At 41.8% G+C, this 12,948-nt stretch overlaps 1 protein-coding gene across 1 annotated transcript; it reads left to right on the forward strand.

Annotated features, from left to right (window-relative positions):
• Window positions 1-4,963: 4,963 nt before the first annotated feature.
• On the forward strand, window positions 4,964-12,717 carry LOC104064189 (high affinity choline transporter 1). Its single transcript, XM_009566493.2, has 8 exons — window positions 4,964-5,141; window positions 6,173-6,286; window positions 7,837-7,992; window positions 8,468-8,616; window positions 9,370-9,513; window positions 10,472-10,625; window positions 11,508-11,725; window positions 12,175-12,717. Exons 1-8 carry the CDS (start codon window positions 4,964-4,966, stop codon window positions 12,694-12,696), a joined length of 1,635 nt encoding a protein of 544 aa, XP_009564788.1. The 3' UTR covers window positions 12,697-12,717.
• The last annotated feature ends 231 nt before the right edge of the window (window positions 12,718-12,948 follow it).

Consider the following 12,948-nt stretch of genomic DNA (forward strand, 5'->3'; position numbering starts at 1 on the left):
TGAAAAGAAGCAGTCCTGCCCCCTCCGCTGACTGAAAGAGCACGCAGGAGGAATTGCCTGTCCAGGCAAGATTCAGTTGTCCACCCTAGACAGGAGAATCTGGTGCCATTTGAAGTGCAGCAAAGCACTCCTCTTCAGCCTCCAGATGCTACTTGAGGAGGCAAGGGTCTCCCACATGTCCTGTGTCACACCTAAGAGCCACTCACAGATCTCTAGAGACCCAAGTAACTCAGCTGGAACTACCAACATAAGGATGTGGGTCACCAAAGCTAACACCTGGCTCTGGAAAACGCAAGGATGCTAAAAATTCACTTAGCCAAGATGCCTAAAGATGGTTAAAATTAGGTGAAATAATTTCAGCTCATGGCTTTTCAGATCTCTCAAATCACCTTTCACACATGTTGAAGCCTGAGCTCTCAGAAGTGTCACCAGAGCCTTCTTCAAGAACTGGCCAGCACATCACAACAGAGGTGGCTCCTCACTCCAAGCACCGTGGGTAGAGCTGCAAACCCAGGCTTTTCTGATGGACTAGAGCTTACAAAGAAAATGGCTACATGTTATTACTTCTAATAACAATAATTTTGATTTAGACAAAGTTGGATTGACAAAAGATAAAATATCATGTTTCAGATTTAGGCTTACTACATATTTTAATTTGTTTTGGTTTGTTTTTTCTAAAATGGAAAGAATTATTTCAGGCAGATCTCCTAACAAAGTAAGACACATTTTGTTTCTGCAGTGTTTTATTTATTGCACATATGAAGAATTTAGTAACACAAAGGAACTCATAATATTCTTCTATATCTAGCTTTTATCTCTGTTTACCTTCTTTCTTTCTATTATTTACCTACCTACCCACCTGCCTATCCACATATCTTTCTTCTCTATATCTATCAATTTTTAAAAATCAATAGTAAAAAACTTACAGCAGAATCATGGCAAAATATTTGTATAATTTTTATATTTACTACCCACTGTGCAGTCTCTCCTCACATATTCTCACATGAGGAATAAAAAAGTGTTACTTTCTAATCCAATTACCCTTCTTCCTTCTGCATTTGAAACTCATGCAGAAGATCAGCCACATTCGAATGTGTTTGTTGGAACAGATAATCATAGAATCATAAAATCATAGAATCATAGAAACGTAGAATAATTTGGGTTGGAAGGGACCTTAAAGATCATCTAGTTCCAACCCCCCTGCCATGGGCAGGGACATCTCACTAGATCAGGCTGCCCAAGGCCCCATCCAACCCAGCCTTGAACATCTCCAGGGACAGGGCAGCCACCACTCTCATGGTGAAGAAATTCTTCCTTATGTCTAGCCTAAATCTGCCCCTCTCCAGTTTATACTCATTGCCTCTCGTCCTATCACTACAAGCCTTTATAAACAATCCCTCCCCACACTTCTAATAAGTGAGGAAAAGGTGGGATTGACATGTTATAGAAAGAAAAGTTTAGACCAAGCATACCATGTGAAAAATTTCAGATGTTTGGAGACCAATGGCCCTGTGTTTCAGCTGCCAGGATCAAGGACATGATTCAAATACCTGGGTTGGAAACCACAGACTAGCTCATAGCATCTCATTTCAAGAGGAACTGTCAGATCATTTTGATGCAAATAGCTCATATGCCTCAGGACCCAGTGCTCAGTTTTTCTTGGCATGCAGAGCAAAGCAAACCAGTGGAGAGGTTGGTCCCTGCAGAGCTCCCTGTGCCACAGCCTCTGCTCTACTGCCCCATCCCCATCCCTGTGTCTCTCCTCCCAGGCAGCTCCTCACAGACAACCACTTCTTTGCAAACAGACCTCAAAAAAATCCCAAAGGAACATGAAAAAAATATTAAAAAAAAAGAAAAAGAAAAAAGATCTTTCCAAATTCTCAGAGTAATTTGTTTGATTTCCTACAGAGCACCAGCTCACTGGGTTTGTCCCTTTCTGAAGGAATGACAAGAGACAGCCACCCCTCAGCAATGCTCCATCTTGCAGGACTTCTCACCCCACAGTGTCCCGCTCATCCTAAGCCCATGGGCCACAGAGGGCTGTCTACAGCTCATCATCAATAACGTAGCACATTTAACCCAGAGAGGGGCTGCAAGGTTTTTATCAAAGGCAGAGAGGCCACTGTTCTGTTCATCTTTATTTCTTCCAGTTACTTTCAAGGCTGAGTAGCTGTAAGTGCTCACTACAGCAGATCATTTCCACTGTAGATAGAAAACTTCCTTGGCACACAGTACTCTTCACTTTCTTCCACACAGTGCTCTATTTTTATCAATCTCAGAATTTGTTCCATCAAGGTCAAGTAATAGGGAAGAGTGTAAGAGCTCAGCTGGGAATCCCCCAAGTAGATACTCAGAACCATAGGAGATACTCCAGAATATCCTGACTGCTGCTCCAGAAGGGCATGTGTCTCCCACAAGAGCTCTGTAACACCTACTGCCCATGTGGACACCTCAGAGGCTTTAGAGCCTCTCAGGTAATACCAACCATCTCTATGTGAGCATCTGAATCAAGCTCTGAACCATTTGCTGGGTACAGCCACACCACTCTTAAAAGCAGCCCTGAGTCCAGTAGACCGAGATCTGCCCTCACCCCGTTCTGCCTCACAGGACCTAAAATAGGTCATTGATCTTCTCCTAAAACTGCATATTTCTTCCCATGGGTTATGCGGGGAGCTTGAAGTGAGCAGCGCAGCCGCTGGCACCCGAAGCTGCAGCCCTTCATCATGAGCAGGGAGGCGAAGCCAACCTCAACATCTCTCCATTAGTAAGATTTCTTTTGGGGGATAAAATAGATGCATTAACTGAGAGTCATCTAGCGGCAAACCAGCACAACAACAGATTCAGTGAGGAATTGATCTTCTTGGTATAACCTCATGCTTTTACATTCCTTCTTCCATGCACAGCTTATCATCAAAACCACACCAGCTTCAGATCAACTATCTTACACATTTTCTCTAAGTGCCCTTCATTCCGTTGTGCAATGTTTTTACTTACATTTGTCCTCCCACATCTGCTCTCTGTCCCTCTGGGTGTTTAAATGAAGTTTCCCTGCAGATTTTTATGCCTGCCACTTTTTATTGTGCCTTTTTTTTGTTGTTGTTTTTGTCAAAAGATGATACAAAGCAGAGTAAGTCCAGGTGTTCTCTGCAGATGTCAAAGAAAAAAACTCAAATCTTGACTTGGACATGTTGAATTTAGTTGGCCCAAACATAAAGGACGCAACACCGGCTATTTCATCCCAGCAGTGCCTGGCTGCAGAGCAGGCTGAGACCCAGCTGCTTGCACTTTCAGCCAAATGCCTCTTCAGCCCTGGTCTGATCTTGCCTAGGAAATACGATGCAAAACATTCGTTCACAGAGAAAAGCTTAATGTGTGTCTGTGTGTAAAGGGTTTTAAAAGTTTCTGAAACATCCTATTTTGAGCAAGGAAGGCAACCCAGAGAAACCTACGGCTCCATTGCCACCAACAGCTGCGATTTCTACCACTTTGTAGTACCATTAAGGTGAAAGGGATTGTTTCTAATTACCATCCAGAAAATGTGTCTTTAAAATGCACAGTGTCACTTTTTATACATAAATTATTGGGTCAAAGTTAAAACCCCTTATTCTGTAAAAATAGTATTTGATTACAAATATAAAGGAATATTTCTGCTGAGGTAGGATAAATAATCATCTGGTTGTCAGGCTTTTTTAGTCTTCATTAATTTTCAGAGTTTTTTAATCACTTCTTAAGAAGTCTTTCCTCCAGATCACTGCATAATTTAACAAAACCCTTATTTTCCCTTGTACAGAGAAATGTTACAGGAAGCATGGGGTTCCTGCACTTCTCTTCATTGTTCCACACAGCCATCATCCATGTGTCCATGTGTTCCTACTGTCCCTTGCCCATGGGACATTACCTTAACCTGTGTCATTGTAATTTCCATGCACGGCTACTCCTGGCTGTCTGCAAGAGACAGCACACTGCAGATAACCTTTGTAAAGACAAAACTCTGGCTCACAGTCCATCTGTGACAAAGATTTCCACCTGTAAAGGAGCTACAAGCTCCACAGATGAACATGAGTATCCAGAAAAGCCAAACGAACGCCTTGAATAAGGCAATTTTATATAGAATTTATTATGAAGAATCATACTTGGACAGATGAAGAAGATCCACAGGGCAACTAAAAAGGTATCAATAAGGCAACTCTGTAATAAATGTAGCTGACTTGATTCTTTATTGCATATATGAGTTGTTCTTAAAGTTGTGTCTGTTTAAAGGGTGCTTCACAAAGTTGTGTGAAAAAGCCTGTATCTTACCTACAGTTTTATTGCAGACTCTAATGACAACTTTCTCTCCTGTGTGCTTCCAGCAGTGAAATAACATGCTTGCTTTGAATATCAGTGTGTACCTCCTTCAGTTGGTCAGTAGTAAATCTTTTACTGTTCCCTAGTTTTAGTTTCTTGCTTATTGTGGATTTAGTTCAGTCAACTTTAAACAGAGAAATTCTTAGCCCTATCTTCTGTGTTAGCCTTGTGCCTAGAGCCTAGAGAAATAGAGATTACTTTCATACCACTGTATACCAGACAAAATATAACATTTCCCCTCCTATTTCCCAAAATAGCATTACCCCTCACATCAGTGCTCCATTGATCTTATCAACACTAATTCCTACTCTCTTATTCTCTCCTCCCAACAAAAATAAGATTGGATAAATTGAAGCGAGGAGAAGACAGAAGAACTGTCAGTGGTTCTCCAGAGACAGAGACTCTGAATCCAGTTCTCAAGACTTTTGGGTTTATGGCTCTGTTTCATACTGCATCTTTCCTTGCAAAGTGCAGCAAACTAATACTTAGCAGTTTCTTTAGAGGGCTGCACTATTTTTCTGATTTTTTTTTCTATTTTTTGTGATTGTGGACTCAGTCAAGGAGTATTATCATCAAGCCATTATTCCTTTCTATTATCTAAATCAAGCAACAGAAAATGGCTCTAAATATACCAGGCTTAGTATCTTTGAGTGTATTTTTTACATTAACTTTAGCTATTGGAATTTGGGCTTCTTGGAAAAGCAAAAAGGATGAGCAGAACAGAAACCCAACTGAAATGGCCATCATCGGAGGCAGGAATATAAATGTTTTTATTGGATTGTTTACTGCAACAGGTAAGTTTACTTAAAGGACTTTTAAAACTTCTTCTTAAAACACAACCTCACATAGAACTGGAGGACGTTTCTTTCAAAGCGGGTGAACTCCTTTAATGTCAGGGCAGATTTTACCGAAGTGTGACTTTAAAGGAATATGGTTTCGTGAATCATTTTGGGATGGATTCTTCCAAACCTTCTGACACTGAGCAGAACGTAATGTTTATGTAGATTTTTCTTAAATTAAAGAGTGTAATTTAAGAGTTTAGTTAAGAGTTGAAGAGTTTAATTTAAGAGTGACTGAAGAATATGACACTTCATTAAGGAGTACTGTGATCTTAATCTTGCAGCAGTTTCTGTTATCCAGCATAACAGAGGAATTCTACCCCTGGAACAATCCACTTCTGTGTGGAATAAATTGCTACTCACAGTGAGCATTAGGTTCTCTCCTAAAGAGAAAATGTTTCCCCACTGATTGCTGTCCTTTGCATCCTTTTTCTCTCCTTGCTGCCTGGTAGCATTTGAAATTTGTTTCCCTGCCCCTTCTTTTGTGAAGGCTTACCCAAGTGGTATTTGTCTGGCTAAAGACATCTAAGCCTGTGTTGTAGGTTTGTATTCTTACTGGAATGTCTTCTTGCATTTTTCTTTTCCTAATGTCTATTTTCTTAGCAATGCTCATAAAAGATGGTCTACCAGCCCTGGCAGAATAACAAAGGCAATTCTGCTGGCTGCAGCAAAAGCAATCCACTGAGAAAAACAAAACAAAACAAAATTAATATGTTTAAATTGTCCCGAAATATCTAAACACTAAGCTTTTTCATGCACACATAGATATTTACTATTAAAGCTAGTGAATTGTTTTGGGTGACATTCTAATACTATTATCTGTACTCAGCAGTACATCTCACTCTGGGAGAAAACTTTGCAAAGAAAATAGAAGTGTGACTAAATATATATGTGAGGAAAAGCTTTACAAGCTCTCAGGAGTGTTCTACAAGAGTAGTTGAGAATATGTACCACAATACTTACCTCTTTGTCTTTGATGTTTACAGCCACCTGGGTTGGAGGAGCCTATATCAACGGCACAGCTGAAATTATCTACCTTCCTTCGAAAGGACTGTTGTGGGTCCAGGCACCTGTGGGATTTGCCTTGTCCCTTGTTATTGGTAAATAATTCACATACTCGGAACACGCAAGCCTTAAAAATAAAATCATACAAATACATTAAGATGTGTAAGACTACAGAGTATATTTTACAAATTATTTTGTTTCTTCGGTCTACTATAGATCCAGAATAGGCATTTATAATGCTGTGCTCTAAACTGAAACACAATAAATTGGGGTAGCTTGGAGCTAGTGAAGAGCTTTGCCTGCTTGGTAAAATTTATAAGAGAGAAATCTTTCCTGAGAATTTTAGAAGCATGTGGCTATGTGCAGATAGCTTTTTTACCATGGTCTCCTATTCATAGACTATTGAAAGTATTGGTATCACTTTAATTTTTCTTTGAAACCCCTGTATGATGAAATAATTCTATCTTGATTTTTCCACTAAAATGCATTTTTTCTGAATAGTCTAATCCCAGGATGAATTTGTGGTGTATCCAGCTTATCCCACTTTACATCGGTCAGTATTTTGTTGAAACTAAGCTAAGTTTGTAGTGTCCTATACCTAAGTGGCCATTTCTAACTCCAAGACCTATTGGACTCATGCTGAAGTTCAGCTATCTTGCCAAGACCAAATTTTCTTCCATTTCACTCTGAGTTATATCATAACTCTCTAGGGACACAGGATGATTAAAGCAAGGAGACCTATGCAGACCTTGCACAGGAGTTTCTAAAAGAACCATAACCTTCATTCTCAACTGAGAAAAAAGAATCCAACTGACGTAAATATGAATCAGGCTTGGAAACTTATTGCCAGCATTTCTTATGTGAGTAATTCTTACTAATGAAACTGGGGAGTGCAGGTCTGATCCTGCAATCTTTACTGAGGTCAGTAGTGCCCAGACAAGCAGTCCTGTTGGCTTCAGGGTTAGGCACAATACATGTTCTTTGGTCTTAATGAGATGGCTGTACGTCTGAAGTCTAACATTTAGAAGAAGGCGGGTGGGTCTCAGATCAATATGTGGATTAAAACAACATTGTTCTGGGAAGAGACAACGAGGTCACCAAAATGAAACTGTAGCCAGAAAAGGAACGTTTATCAACATGTTGCATCACATAGTCAAGGACAAAAGTTTGTCTCTTTTTTAGCCTTCAGTGCCTCACTCTGCCTGCTGACATTTTCCACTGGAAGCAGTTCAGAAAACTTTGTCTCAGGTTGATAGGTCACTGGAGATGAAGAGAAGACCTTACGTGTGTGCCCTCTGAGCACCTTTGCAGTCATCAGGTATCTTGTGCCATTTTGGGGTCCTACCTGGCCTCCAGTAGACAATCCGAAAAGATAAAGATCTGCTGAGTGGAAGGTCATATCTGTCACCTGCAAGCAGATGTCATTTATAACCTGGGACCTCTCAGATGGATGAAACACTACATTTTTGCAAGTGAATTGAGGCCCCAGTGTCTGGTTGGCTGCATTGTTCTCTAGGGATCATTATGCATGAGTTGCACACTCACTACATGGATCTGATACCCAAATATCATAGTACTCCTACATTTTTTTTTCCTGGAATATAATACATACAAAATTCTACCAACATCTTATCACTTTTGATAGGTGGTTTCTTCTTTGTAAATCCAATGAGATCCAAGAATTATGTGACAGTGATGGATCCCCTTCAAGAAAATTATGGGAATGTAATGGGAAGCTTACTCTTCATTCCACCACTGTTAGGAGAGGTGTTCTGGTTTGCAGCTATCCTGGCATCCCTGGGTAAGTACTTGCTTTGCTGTTATATTTGTTAAAAGTCATGTAGGGCAACTATCAGGGTATAATACGTATTGGAAATTATGTTGGACTAAATTTTGGGAAGCTGTGATTCCTGTCTGCTTTTGTGAAAGGAACACAAGCATTTCTACTTCCTGGAATATATGTTTTTAGGTTTAAAACAAATGACTAGTATGTATTCATGATGTTATAACAGAGAATTCTGGCAATATGAGCCAGTACCTTCCTCTTGCCTGTGGGAGAGCAGATGTAAAAAATCAAAGTGGTAGCAAGGCAGCAGCAAGAGTACAAAGGGAACATGGGCTTTTCCGAGTCCTCACTCTGCCCACTCTCTATAGACCATGTGCTTCTCAGGCAGTGTGGCATGCTGCCATCGAGGGAATAATACATATTTACTTAGTCTGTATTCTGCTTGCACGAAACCTGTCTTAAAATACTTGATCGCAATCCTTTTCTGCAGGAGCAACAATGAAGGTCATCTTGGATATTGGAAGTGCTTTGGCTATCATCATCTCAGCATGCACTGTCATACTCTACACTCTAATGGGAGGCCTCTACTCTGTTGCATACACAGACGTCATCCAGTTGGTTTTCATTACCCTCAGCCTGGCAAGTCCTGTGTATTTCTCTGTTACCAGTTTCCTAACTGAGGGAAAAAATCCTGCTCTTCTTTTCAGTATGTCTCAGACCAAAAATAATTCCACCAGTACTAGGCCTTGCCCTACAGTTCCTCTCTAGGACAACAGGTGTCTTGAAGCGCTTTACAATCATTAAGAATTTCAGACAGTGCTCACACAAGCTATTGGCCTTGCTGGGTGAACATGGCTACTCACAAGTAAGGTCTGCAGAACCCATCCAGAACAATCTTGGCTGGAAAGGAGAGAGGTCTGTCTGCTGAAGGCACCTTCAAGACATGAATGACTGAGTTATGTTCTTGACGTGCCATGAATCAGAAACATAGAATCATAGAATCATTGAATAGTTTGGGTTGGAAGGGACCTTAAAAACCATCTAGTTCCAACCCCTTTGTCATGGGCAGGGACATCCCAACACATCAGGCTGCCCAAGGCCCCATCTAACCTGGCCTTGAACACCTTCAGGGATGGGACAGACCCAGCTTCCCTGAGCAACCTGTTCCAGTGCCTCACCACTCTTTTGGTGGAGAAATTCTTCCTTATGTCTAGGAAGACACCAAACACATAGGTTTAGTGTAAGGAAGGGGGAAGGAAAAGAAGACACTTAGTCTAGGTTCAATCTTATGTAATTTTATTTTCTACATCTGGCTTGATTTCAACATCTGAATAGATTCTCCAAGGACAAGGACCCCAGGGAAATCATTAACTATTTCCTTTTCTATCCTAGTGGGTCTGTATCCCCTTTGCACTGGTGAACTCAGCAACAAAAAGTATTTATTACACTGCAACTCATCAATCTTACCAAGACGCCTGGATTGGGAAGATAGAAAAACAGTATCTTGGAAGGTGGCTGGATGACTTCCTCTACCTGGTATGGAGTATATCTTGGACAGGTGGTTGGGAGAATGGATTGCGCAGGTTCTTGTCTGACAAACTTGTGGGTTCTCATCAGGAGCCCTACATTGCACTGCTGGCAGGGGCAGAATCATAGGTAAAACCTTGCAGCCACTCTGCAGCACACTGAAAGGACTGGGGAGATCCAGAGCTCAGCTGTGAGAAGGAAAGAAGCAGTAGTGACGCTTCATCCTTTACCCACATATAGGAATGCACCTCTTTAAGACCACCCAGGCAACTAAATCCACTCCTGGCACCTAAATAAGGTTTTTTTCTACCTTTTGAGGGGTTGGTCTTGCAGCCTCAACAGTATGCTCTTAACATAATTATGTAAAATTCCCTCCGTTTAAAAAAAAATTAAAATGACATGATTGCTGGTCATCAGCAAGCACAGTGCCATTAGCTCCGCTGCATAACTCGACTTTTGAGCTACCAGTATAGCTAAGACTACAGGAGGTTGTTATGCTCTTGCTAGGCTGGTAATAGGAATGCACAGAAGCTCCAGCTTGCTTGGTGAGAAGAGAATCTTCAGAATTTATCTGATGAGGTTTGTCTGCTAAGGAAGTGAAAATAGTGATTGTATTCTTAGATTATAGTCTAGCTAAGTTTGGGTAGATATTTTACAAAGGTTGCATTCCTGAAGAACCTGTTTTCTCCTTCTTCTGTGCCTGTTTCGCTACACCAAGCAAACTATTTTTCAGCTTTCTCAGTCTGCCAAACCATTAACCTGTTTTGATAAAAATTTCACATCCATCACAATTAAAGCAAAGGAAAAGGATACCCTCAGCCATCAGGAATATCATCCTTAACAGTTAGAGCTGGGCAACATGAGAATTCAATAATAGTAAAGATCATCATCCGTCTGAGTGGATGGATGATGCCCTACAGTATCCAGCAGCCTGATGGGTATTACTGGTAACATCTGAATGTTTCAGGTGCTTGGGAGCATCCCATGGCAAACTTACTTCCAAAGAGTGCTCTCCGCCGCCTCGCCAGGACAGGCAAGGCTCATCTCCTACCTCTCTGGACTTGGATGCTTTTCAATGGCCATTCCCTCTGTGCTCATTGGTGCAGTTGCAGCATCAACAGGTAAAACTAATTGTTTGCCTCTGAATGATGAACAGGTTTTTGCCAAATATTATTAAAGTGAGATCCAAAGAAGTTCTGATATAGACTTCAAATTACCTAGTCCTGTGTACCTTACCCTGGCCACCAAGACAGGTTTTCTGTACCAGAAATGTGGAGCCCTCTGAGGTTCAGCACACAACTACCTAGAGCTATTTAAAGAGCCCCAAGACCTGTTTAAAGGTATTTTGTTATGATGAATTGGCTTTTCATGGACATAGTGTGGAGGAAAGATGAAGGTAGACCCTGTAAAACCCTGTCTGATCCTATTTTCTGTGAAATCTTGTGCTTGTTTCTGTTAACACTTTTGGAGTATAAGACCCAGCAATATTACTGCAGATTGTTAATAAGTATCTGAAGAAACTTGCTTGAAGGGATCAAGAAGTTCAGTCCTGTAAACTCACAGCCTCCTCCCAGGAAATCAGTTCTCTGTTGGCTGTGAGCGAGTGTTAAAGAGCAGACAGAGCACTGAACACTTAAGGTAATCAGTTGAACTCATTAATTCATCTGTCACTAGAAGCATCAGAGCAAAACTCCCTCTCCTCAAGAGCAGGGTCTAGAAGGTTGACCTTCAACTGATCCAGTACTGGAAACACATGAAGCACAGCTATTTCTATAAATGCAGCTGGGGAAAAAGAAAACCTTTGATTTAGTGAGAGCTGCAGTATGCCAAGGAGAATCACAAGAGATCGTAACAGAATCCAAAAAATTAATCCAAGTCCTAAAATACCAAGTGTGTATCAGTCCTTAGCTCCGCTGCCACTGGCTCCTGCGGAAAGGCAGCCTCAAAAACAGCAGAAATGTCAATGAAGATTTGTTGTGACTTTTCCTTGTTCTGTTTTAAAGACTGGAACCAGACAAGGTATGGTCTTCCGAGTCCACTCGAGAGAGGGGAATCTGCAATGATACTCCCACTTGTTTTACGCTATCTCTGCCCAGCATACGTCTCCATTGCTGGTTTGGGAGCTATTGCTGCTGCCGCGATGTCTTCTGCAGATTCAGCTCTTCTCTCCGCTGGCTCCATGTTTGCTCACAATATCTACAGGAAAATCCTAAGGAAAAAGGTACTTGGTTACAGCATGCAGCAGGTTTGGTGCCAGGAAAGATGATTTTGTTTCTAGACCATTTTAAATCCAGTCTGTGTGGTCTGCGATTAGAAATGTCTGCCTTTCAGTTGCAGAAATGACTTCTGGACCAAGAGCTTCAACAATAGGTCAGAGGTGTTTATATCCTTCTAGGGATAAAAATACCCCGGTTGGTGAGCTTTGCTCTTTATAAAATAACTTATATAAAATTCGGAATTTTATATATTAATGGAAACAGAATAAAACCATGACCCTTAAAATTATAGTGAGCAGCTCCATCTCCAGGGGTGCCTGCTTTGAGCAGATGCTGGGGGCAAGCACTGCCTGAAAGCAGCGAGGGCTTGGTGACAACCAGCCCAGGGCAGGGCAGTGCTAGTCACCCCTCCATCAAGTGCTGTGTCTGTAATGTCATAATCTCTGTTTTACAGGCTACAGAGGCGGAGGTCTTATGGGCCATGAGGATTTCCATGCTGGTGTTCGGGGCTGGGGCTGCTGGTCTGGCTTTTTACTCCAGCTCTGTCTATGACCTCTGGTTCCTCAGCGGGGAACTGGTATATGCTCTGCTCTTCCCCCAGCTCTGCTGCGCTCTCTTTGCTCCCAGCACCAACACCTATGGCTCAGCTGCCGGCTTCTTGGTTGGGCTCCTCCTGAGGCTGCTGGCAGGGGAGCCTGCCTTGAGCATCCCCCCTGTCATCTGTTACCCAGCCTGTTCTCTGGTGAATGGGACATACAGTCAGCTCTTCCCTTTTAAAACATTCACCATGCTGCTCACCTTAGGGACAATCATTGCTGTTTCATACCTGGCTTTGGTTTTGTTCCAGAGAAACCTCCTTCCCCGCAGGTGGGATGTTTGCAATATCATGGGGGGAACCAGCACCCTCATCCCCCTGCAGCAGAGAGAGAAACAAATGGGTTCACCAGCGATTGCACTAGAAGAGAAACTTGATTAAATGTGGGGCCTCATTTGAAAGGTCATGGTTCATTCAACAAGTTCAACATTCAACATGTTCAACATTCAACAGCACAAACAATATTGTTCTTCCCTTTGCTTTCTCCAGTAATTATTTAAAGTCCTCACAGAGTAATAAAGACACACTCTGTTCATCCAAGGAGAATGTGTGAGTTTGAAGTCTGCAGTGATTAAAGGCATGAGGTGATGGACCACAACCTTGTGGTGGTGACCATGGAGCACCTGGGGCCCC

Source organism: Cuculus canorus, chromosome 1 (genome assembly GCF_017976375.1).
Source record: "Cuculus canorus isolate bCucCan1 chromosome 1, bCucCan1.pri, whole genome shotgun sequence".
Lineage (NCBI taxonomy): Eukaryota > Metazoa > Chordata > Aves > Cuculiformes > Cuculidae > Cuculus > Cuculus canorus.